This window comes from Varanus komodoensis, unplaced genomic scaffold (assembly GCF_004798865.1).
Source record: "Varanus komodoensis strain SLA01 unplaced genomic scaffold, ASM479886v1 scaffold10, whole genome shotgun sequence".
In the NCBI taxonomy this organism is placed as follows: domain Eukaryota; kingdom Metazoa; phylum Chordata; class Lepidosauria; order Squamata; family Varanidae; genus Varanus; species Varanus komodoensis.
The window spans coordinates 5,225,839-5,236,601 of NW_025335269.1; the positions used below are offsets into that span (position 1 = coordinate 5,225,839).

The following is a 10,763-nucleotide window of genomic DNA, read 5'->3' on the forward strand; positions in this document are numbered from 1 at the left end:
TGCAGTATGACAATAAATTTTATGGATTTTTCTAGATGAGGTTGCTGAATGTGCTGCTTCTACTTCTGGATTTGTAGTAGAATTAATATTGGAATTCCATGTGAATTATTTTCCTTCCTTGCCTCTCCTCACTTTCTGCTATATAACCTCAAGGTAACACTGTGCTATAGCAGGATAATGTAACTACATTAGTTGGAACTAGCACTTTGTTTCATTAAAAGACAAAACTTGGGTTTTTCCTGCTCCCAACTTGCCTGTAAAATTAATTTTAATTTTAATAACTGGAGGAAAAACTAGATGGTGACATCATTGTCTGAAGCACCTGTAAACAATCATGAGTGAGGAATGACTGGCATGTAATAAAAACTTCATCTAGAAAAGTTCTGGGTATGGTTACCTGTGAGTTAGGCCCAGGAGTCCAAAATGCTGGTGCCACCACTTACCAGAAACATCCTACACCAATTCTGAATTATTTGCTCTGACAATACATTATCAATAAGCCTTCTCTCTTGTGTGCCTGCCCAGATATTAGCAGGAGTGCCCTCTTGATGGTGTTGCATTTGTTTGATTCATGGCAACCTGACAGATGGTGCTCGCCACACAAGCACCCTCACTCTGGAATTCTTTCCCAGCTCATAGACAGTCAGCTCCATGTCTTACCAATGACCTGTCAGTCAATTAATCTAGTTCCTACACCACATAAATTGTTATGTATTTTGTAGCTTCCATCTAGGTGATGGCCTAAGTGGTTCCAATAAAATTCATGTACTTCCACAAAGACTGAGGTTTGCCCACATGACATAAGCAGTTCCAGGACACTTAGTCAGTCCATATAACACACTTGACTAGGCTTCATGATCCCCCAATGAAGTAAAGCTGCACCTTAAAAGATTGCAAAGTTAAAAAGTAGATTTTTCCCTAAAAATAAAACAAACAAACACACCCTGATGGCATGCTGTCATTAAGGGAAGCTTGTCAGCCTTTACTGACATAACCATTAAGAAATTCCTAACATACTTCCAAGGAACTCCAGCATTCACCCACAATTCAATATTGGTTATTTTTAAACAATCAAGGAAAGGTCTATTTGACATCAGCTTGTAAAAGCTTACAATAAAATAATACATCCTCTTTTTTTATACCTAAAAGCAAATCCTATTGTTGACATTCTGCAGCACACCAGTTCATAAAACAATGATCATTTAGAAAAGCCCTGCAGAGTTGCTGTCCTTGCCTGCACAAACAACATTTTTGCAGAAGTGTAAAGCTTGATGTTCAGAGGACATCTAGTGGCAAATGTCATATATACACCTTAATAGAGAGGTGATTTGCTTAGTGGGAAAAATATTCTTTAAACATAATCCTATGCCTTTTCCTGGATGGGTAATGCTGCAGAGGGTGTGTATTACAAATCCTTATTTTTAAAACTTTTCAGTGCTGCACACAGAAATCCCAAAGACTTTCACACTAGGATGGCAGTGAACCTTTATAGATGAGAATAAACTATCTGGAGCTTTCTAGATGTTTTGGGTTAGAACTCCCATCAAGCCCAGTCAGCACAGCAGATAATGTGGGATTATGGGAGCTGCAGTCCCAAAGATCAAATTATCTGTCACATCAGTAGGCAACCAGATGCCATTCATATAATTTGATCTTTTTTGGATAAAGGAGATCCTGTCTTCTATGCAGAAATCTCAGAGGAAATGACTAGGGGAAAGGGAATAGAATTGCACTGCCTTTACATTGGCACATGTAACTACATCCCTTTTGTTAGCCAGATGCACATCAAGCAGGCAGCCAAGCACCCACACAACTTCCTTGGAAGGTCTGCTTCCACTAAAGGTCTGCTTACAGTATCAGCCAAATGCCATTTTGGAAAACAGCTCTTCCTATGTACAGACAAGGGAGAGTGACTTAGGTGCAGCTTTGGTAGAAGACTTGCAGTGTATTTGGACTTCTTTTGCAAATTTATCAATCTGCACTAATAATAAAAGAAATTATATATGAAGTTCTCAGTAGCTGGTACTTTACACCTGCAAGTCTTCCTAAGCCAGCCTTCCCTAGCCTTGTGCCTTCCAGACACGTTTGGATGCCAGCACCCAGGCAATGGCTCTGCTAGATGGGAATTGCGGTCCAAAAGCCTCTGAAGGCCAGCAAGTTGGGGAATGCTGACCAAAGGCATTCAAATAATAGCCACTATGGTTGGAACGATATGGTCCAAATTAATTGTCTACTGTGTGCACCATTGTGAACACAATTGCACTTTTGCAGAAAGGGTTAACAAATAGCTAGCGAGCCAGTATGGTGTAGTGGTTAAGAGTGTAGGCCTGGGACTCAGGCAATCAGAATTCTAGTCCCCACTCAGCCATGGAGCTCACTGAGTGACTTTGGCCCAGTCACAGACTCTCAGCCCAACCTACCTCACAGGGCCTTTATTATGAGGACAAGATTAAGAAGAGGAGAAGAATTATGTAAGTCACCTTGAGTTCCTTGAAAGGGAAAAAAGGTGGGATATAACTAAAACACATAAATAACAATAAAAATAACTCAACATGGTATGCTTTTGCTGGGTCTTGGTGAAAGAGTTTGAGAAAAGCTACTACTTTGGGTCAACATTAATTCTGCCACAATGACCTAGTTTACAGGATCAAAACTAGTGACTTGGCCTTGTTTAAATCATGGTGCATGCTGGCCACCATTTGCCTAATTACCTGTCTGGGGATGGCTTGTTGGGGCTTCTGAATCCAACTGGTTTGAGGGGGGGGGGAACCCTAAACTAATCCAAGAACAGGTCATGGAGTATTTGATTCCTGCTCAAATAAGGCATGCCACTCAGGTTCAGATGACATGATTAAGCTGTACCTTGGTGGTTAGCCGTGCCTAGCACATGCTGGCATGTGCTGCTGAATTAAACAAGCCACCGTGGCTTATTTGATTGTCTGAACAGATCCAATAAATATGGCAAAGATGAAAATGAGTAATCTTCAAAATCTGCCCTCTGTCTCTCCTCTGTGGCTGTGCCATATTTTGCTACAAAGAGATCTTGGTCAGTTAGCATCTCCAGTTCAGCAGTGTAGATTGATGCAAAATAAAGTCTGCCCCAGTAAAGAACTGGTGAAACTATGACAGCTCTACTCAGCAAGCTCAGTATGCAAAGAATCCTAATTTGAAAAGAACACCTTATGGACTGGATCCTTTTTATCAGCTAGGTGGACAACTTTCAATCTTCAGATACCTGTCATTTTCTGTAAGATTGTGCATGTGCAAGCACACTTTATGTGTGCTATATCATCCATATATCCCTCTTTCATTAGTTCTATTTTTTATTCCATTCCTATAGCAACTGTGCACTGGGAGGACATTTTCTTCGAACCCCACCTCTCTTCAAGATCCCATTCTTATTCCCACCCTTTCTTCTGTTCTTTAATTAGTTAGTGATCCATAAGAGGACATCCCCCTTTATTCCATGACTGCTTAGTTTGCTCAGGAGCCATTGCTGAGAGATTTCGTCAAAAGCCTTTTGGAAGTCCAAATAAACAATGTCTACTGAATTGCCCCTGTCTAAGTGCTTATTAACATTCTCAATGAATTCCTATAGGTTAGTGAGAAAGGACTTCCCTTGTGGAAGTCATATTGATTTTTTTCAGTCACATTCCAGTGGTTAACAGAGTCAAAGACATAACTGGCAGGGACAACATATAATAAATGCCACAATATTTTACCCAAAAGCTGTCAGTATCAGTAGCAAAATTTTAGAAAAGGCATTTAATTCCTTTTAGAATGAAGAAAAATCTGCACCCAAGCCAGGAAACAATCCAATGATTGGTGGTAAGGAGAAAGGGGGCAGGCTAGGGGAACCCTAGAAGCCAGGGCTGGGACCCTCAGAGGGCTGGATTTGACCTGCATACTTGAGGTTCTGCACTCCTGCATTAAACAGCAAGAATCTCCTTAGGCTGTTTAACTTCCTTTATCATACAAGCATGCAGCTCATGGTCCCAAGCTGCCCCCCACCCTCCATGCATCTGCATATGATGGGAATGTGAAGATTCAAGGGCTTTGTAATTGAAATGATGCAAATGTAGCAATCATCTGCTTGAGAAGTGATCTGGACCTGGGTCACTTGGGTTTGGTTCAGCATGGTCTGGCTCTGAGTAACCTCAAGGTCTACCTAGCAGCATGACAAGATGCAGATCAGGTTCCTGTTGTTGTTGTTGCAAAAACACAAACACGGGTTCCCTTTGGCAGAAACATCAGCAATAATAATGTAAGGAAGGAAATAGAGGTTTACATACTAGGATGATTTCACATAACGTGGCTTTGTGAGTCGAACTCTGCCATGGATAATTATGTCTGTGTCAGGGTTGTCCAGGTCTTCGGCATTCTCTGCACCAACACAGCCTCTGTTTGTATGAAAACAGGTGGGTGGGGATGGAAGGGAAGCAAAAAGGCACATATATATAATTTATAACACAGCTGGCTGAGGTTGCTGAAGCAAGCTCCAAGTTTTTCGTTATTTATTAAAAAGGGGCAAAAAATATGCATAGATGAATGTCCTGTGGGTAGTCATGTCCCAAGGTAAACAGAAAGCCAAGCAGTGCTTACAGCAAAAGAAATACAGGTGAGAAAGAAGAAGGTTGGCAATATTTCACCACATATGTGAAATGAACAGATTTGGAAAAGTTGAAAATAATGCAAAAAGCAGGCAGAATCATCATTGCCTTCAGTGAGACCATGAGAAAGTGCTGTTCCAACACCAAAAAAGGGTTAAGCAAGGCTGTATTCTTGCTCCACTCCTGTTCAATTTCTATATCAACTCATTGGTTGACCAGTTAAATCACATCGATTTTCACCGCCCCCCCTAAAATCGCAGGGAGGCATAGAACTATACTACTATATGCAGATGATGCAGCTATTATTTCAAGGACTCCAATTGGGTTCACAAGAGCACTGCAGAAGCTGAATGAATATTGCAAGGAAGAAGATAAATGATCAAAAAACAAAAACCATGACCTTTGCAAAAAGACCAAAAACTCAATCATGGAAGATAAATCAGCACAAGACCAAGCAGTTTTCCCAGTTCAAATATTTAGGTGTAGTCCTACAAGCAAATGGCTTCAGGAAGGCCCATGGCAAATACGTAGCATTAAACGCCCGAAGAAGATCGTCAGCCATAATACAATTCATGAGATCTAAAGGTGGCCATTACATCCCCCTTGCCCTCCAACTATACCAAGCAAAAGTGCTATCTCAACTACTGCAGGGATCTCAGTTGGGGTCTTTTCCGAACACCCAAGTACTACAGCGTGTCCAATCAAAATTTCTGAGGGCAATACTGGGTGTTCCTAGGGATGTCTCCAATGCAAAGGTAAGATTGGAGACTGGTCAGATCCAAATTGAAGCTAGGATCTGGGGCGCCCTTCTTGCACACTCGTTCAGATTGGTATACTTTCCAGTTGGTCTTGTACCACTAATCCTGCAAGACGACTTCAAAACCAACTGGATTAAATCAATCGAGCAGAAAATAGCCCTCTTGTGCCTCCCCCTGCGGACTGTACTAAATATGGGTTTTGAACGAGCAACAGAAATCATCAAGCAGCATATTCCAGATATTGAAAGACAAAACAATCTCAATAGAGCCCCTGAATTCTATTTTCAGGACTAAAGACATATTTGTAATAGCTGCACCCTATCTCAAACAGTTGGAGCTCCATAAACACGGAAGGGCTTTTTCTGTTGCCTGCCTTAATGGACTCCCCTCAGCAGTTTTGGAGGGATGGTACAAAAAGATCCCCTTGTCAGAGAGCCTTTGCCCCTGTGGTATGGAACAGACAGAAATCACAGAGCATGTCCTGTTGAGGTGCACATTCTACAGGGATATTTGCACTGCACTCATTTCCCCACTGATGAATCTCTTCCCAGGCCATATGGAACAACAGTATATTTATATATTGCTGGCTGACACTAACCCAACAATAACCTAAGGTGTCGCTAAATTCTTCGCGGCCACGATGGGTGTCTGAAGACAGATCCTGTGGCTCTACCTAGTCGGACAAGGACAAAGTCTGGGATTGTCACCAATTTAAGATGACTGATATTGTATTGAAGCATTTGTTAATCCAAGTGGGGTTTTAATATAGATGTTTTATGTATTTACTTTTTTAATCTATGTATTTATTGAACAGAGCTGGTCTTTGACTGAAATAAAGTGTATCTATCTATCATGAGAAAGTGTGACAGATTAAATCAGGCCAGCATAATTGGCGATCCACTGTGCTACATGAGGCCCACCAATTGTACATTGTGACTTGCCCTACATGTGAATATCCTTGCCTGGTTCTGCAGTTTAAGGCAAGCAGCAAAACCAGGAAGGTTTCCAAACTACTTGATGACTGTGCCTGGCTTGGGTCAGGAGCTGTGCAGGTGTGCACCCAAGTTTTGCAGGCCTATATATATATTTAGCTGACTTCAATACACAGACACTGATTGTTTTAATCCATGGGTCCTCAAACTACGGCCCGTGGGCCAGATCTGGCCTGCCATGCCCATTTATCCGGCCCACCTCAGAGGTTTTGGACTTGCCATGGTTGCATCCATGCCTGCCACCGCTGCCCACCTTGCCCTGCGCATGCCTGCCCCTGCCTCGCCTCACCTCCCTGTGCATGCGTGTGCCCACCCACCCCTCCTCTGCCCCCACGCTGGCCTGCACATGCCACTGGCACCACCTTGCCAGCCCATGCCCACCACCAGCACCTTTCAACTGCCCCCTGTTGAAAAAGTTGGAGGACCCCTGTGTTAATCACTGTACCTGATTCTCCCCTGTATCTTGCCATCTCATTTGTGATATCTGTATGGGTACACCAATGTACTATGGTTTCCATAGCAAATGGTTTCTCCCATTTGGCAAACACCCCCTCCCTTGTCTTTGTGTTGCACTTTGGAAGGACTGACACCACATAGCCATAGAAATGCACTGGTACATTCAGAATGCATTCGAAAAATTAAGGAGCAATTTCAAATCAATACCTGAAAGAGACAGATTTATTCTTCATACAAAACAACTCCTAATCCAAATCCTTAGTAATAGAGTGGTTTTACAGAAAAACCTGTATGATTCCCAACATGGCATTTTCTTAGAATCATGTCCAAATATACAGTTAAATTGGAATGCAATAAACAAAAGGTGATAACATAACAAAGTATACACACCAGAGTGAAAAGGCCTAGATGTGTGTGTGTGTAATCTTCCTAAGCTTCCATACTTCTAGATTCTTCCCCCCGCCCCACCTCCAACACACAGACACAACCTCCCCTTAAAAGTAGCCTGCATTTTCAAAAGGCCACAAGAAGGCATGGTGATGATACTAGCAGCCCTGCAGCAAAGAGCAGGGATCCTCAAAGTGCTCAAAGGTGCCACAGACGGTACACCACAACATCCCAAGGGTCACTATTTACAGCATGCTCTATAGGAATTGCCCCCCATTCCACATGGCCATAAATTCAGTTATCATTCTCAGTGGTCATAGGACAACACTGGAATGATACAGCAGACCCCAACAGGACACTGCAGAAGCCCCAAACAGCTCACAGGTGCTCAAGTTAGCAGCCTACAACATGCCAGGGGGCATTATTTCATGTGTGCTCCATGTATGTCCCCTTGTTCTGCACGGCAACAATATTATTGCTGTCATTTCAAATGGCCATAGAATTACTTGAACTGAGACAAGCAAATCTACACCAGAAAAGCTGCAGCCCTCAAATTGCTCACAGATGATAAAGTCTGAACATTCAAACACCCCAAGGGTCACTGTCTGATGCATGCTCCATAGGAATGGCCTCTGCCTTTGCATGGGTGCAATATCTAGATGTCTTTAGTTGTCATAGAAATGCATTGATTGATACCAGCAGACCCACAGCCACAGGAAACAGTGAGAGGCCACAACCTGCTTATGTGTGTGTGACTGTATCAGGAGGGAGGGACAAACTAAAGACACCTTGTTCTTGTTTTTCCATGAGAAGAGACACAAGGAAGTCAGTGCACTCACCGGGCCTTTATTCTCCAGTTGCACATTTCACCAGTTTGCTTCCCGAAGTGCCTAGGCCCTTGCCTGCTCTGGCTCTCTCCCCTCCTGTCTCTATGGCAACGAACATAGTGCAGTGTCACCCCTGCAGTAACACCACCAGGTCTCTCCTCTCCATTTGCGCCGGCCTGCCTGCAAGCGATGGCTGAGCCAGCTCTTCCCAAACAATACGCACGTCTCTGCTTTTGCCCCTCTCTTCCATCTCTGTCTGCCTCTTTCTCCTCCTCCCACTTCCCTTCCTCTCCTCTCTCTTATACCCTCTTCTCATGCACCACTCCAACCAACCCAGCTGTTCCTTCCCCGGCCGGCAATCCTGCACAGCTGTGCACTCGCCTGTGTCTCCTGGCCATTGCCGTCTCGTGAGTTGCTCTCCCCAAAGAGATTCCTAGTCATGCCCTGCTCCATTGAAGGTCCCAGGAAAATGGGTGAGCCCCTCTGCCTCCTCACAGGGTGTCATAGAGGTTACTGCTCCCCAGCCTTCCCACTGCCCCAATTTGATCCATGCTCCACAGGAATGGCCTTTCCTTTCACACGACTGTTACCAATTGCAGTACCCCAAAACACCCCAAAAGTAATTGGCCAGAGAAAGGCCCCAGAAATAGTTGGCCAGAGGAAGGCCACATAGTAAAAACACCACAGTTATACTGTCCCAGAAGGGAGGAGGGATAAGAACAAAATGAACTATTTGTAACCCACAGCTAACACGCTAGCCTGACCTCGAATACAGTAATCAAAGGGACAGTGGAAACCGGTTCTAGCCGCCATGAAAGTTGCAAATGTGCAGGGAGTAACAACATGGCAAGCCTGTGTGGATCTCGAGCGGATAAGAAATAGACATGGGAAATGTCTGGTCCTTGACAGAAGAAAGGACTCTTTCTCCTGCACGGGAGGGGGTGCATACATTGATGTATCGATGTATTAGATGTGCATTAGGTGACCTAATTGGTTACCTAGGGTATAAAACGCATGTATTGGGTTGCAACTTTTGTGACACTGCTTTGGGCTGAATGCCTCCTTTTGTCTCCCTTTATTCTATAGTGCACTAGAATAAAACTGGTTTTGGCTCCAAGTCTCGTCTCAGACTCTGTTTGGCTTCGGGTCTTTGGTTCACACGGGGTTTGCCCCAGCTGTTGACTGGCACAGTCCGGTAACACTGGGAAGATTTAATAGCTTTAATGGTGTTGGCAGAAACTCTGTGCCCTCCCCCCCCCCCACTGTATAAATGGGTGGAGTGCCCATCATTTCCCCAGTCAGCTGGAGACTTTCTGTTCATCCCCAAGTGGAAAGAGATGGTATCAAATCCGGCTCATAAAAATGTGTGTGTGTGTGTGTGTGTCTGTAATACATATGCATTTAATATAACATACCCAGTCACCGACACCGAGTGGGGCTGGTGGGCTGGTAGTTTGAATGCATGGATGGCCACTCAAAGAACAACAGTTACAGGTAAGCAACCTGTCTTTCTTCATTGTGGCCTCCGTGCATCACACATTATGGGTGATTAGCAAGCTTACCACACCTGGAGGCAGGATGGTGTTGTCATTGGAGAACCGAAGAGAGGATGGCGTGGCCGAAGGAGCAGTCCTGTCTGGCCTTGACATCTAAGCAGTAGTGCTTCGTGAAAGTGCACAGAGTGGACCATGTAGCTGCTTTGCAGATATCTTGCAAACGGATACCTGCACGGAGTGCAGAAGAGGCAGTGACAGCTCTGGTGGAGTGTCCTTTTGGAGTAATAGGCAAGTCCAGTTTTGAAAGATGGTAGGCTACTTGAATCATCTCAACAATCCATTTTGAAAATCTTTCAGTACTGACAGGAGCTCCCTTCTCCTGTTCTGAGTATTTGACGAATAGCCATTTAGATTTTCAAAAGGACTCAGTTCAGGATCAATAGAAGGCTAAGCATCGCTGAACATCCAGGGTATGTAGGGAGTGCTTGATTGGTGTCAACGGAGTAGGAAAATACGCTAGTAGTACAATGTCCTGGTTAAGATGAAAAGGAGTCGCAATCTTGGGCAGGAAACTCAGATCAGTGCACACAACTACCTTCTCTTTGTGAAAGTTAAGGTACGAGGAGGGTCGACATGAAGGGCATACAGTTCACTGGCTCTTCTGGCCAAAGTAATTACCACTAAGAAGGCTGTTTTCCACGTGAGAAGTCGGAGATCAGTTGTAGCCAGTGGTTCAAATGGAGGTTTAGTAAGAGATTCACAGATAGGCTCCACGTTGGAACTACTGATTGAGTCGGTAGTTGAAGGTTTTGTAGTCTTTGAAGGAATCGATGCACAAGGTAATGTGAGAATAGACGAACCTCCAATGCATCCTCGATGATATGAGATAGCTGCAATATACACCTTAATGGAGCATGGCTGGGGTCTCCATGGTGTAATGCGAGTAAAAAATGTAAGATATTCTCAATGGTGGCAGATTGAGGGGATAATTGATTCGCAGCAGCAAAGGAGGTGAAGCACTTCCATTTGGCGTTATATGAACATTGTGTGGTTGTGAACATAGAAAGGTATCACTTTTTTAGAAAGGACAGGAAGGGAAAGAGGGGTGGGGGCGTGGCTTTATACGTCAGGGAAGGCATAGGATGCAGTGAGATAGAATGCAGCCCAGATGGGGATTCGGCAGAGACAGTCTGTGTGAAACTGAGGGGTTTTGACAGGGAAAGAGACCTGGCAGTGG

General features: G+C 44.0%; 1 protein-coding gene across 1 annotated transcript in view; it reads right to left on the minus strand.

Moving 5' to 3' along the window:
- SPATA48 (spermatogenesis associated 48) overlaps nucleotides 1-10,763 on the minus strand; it is a 55,139-nt gene that overhangs the window by 13,638 nt on the left and 30,738 nt on the right. Inside the window, exon 7 of the mRNA XM_044419174.1 lies at nucleotides 4,293-4,400. Within this exon, the coding sequence (XP_044275109.1) occupies nucleotides 4,293-4,400 (108 nt within the window). The remainder of the gene's footprint in view (nucleotides 1-4,292; nucleotides 4,401-10,763) is intronic.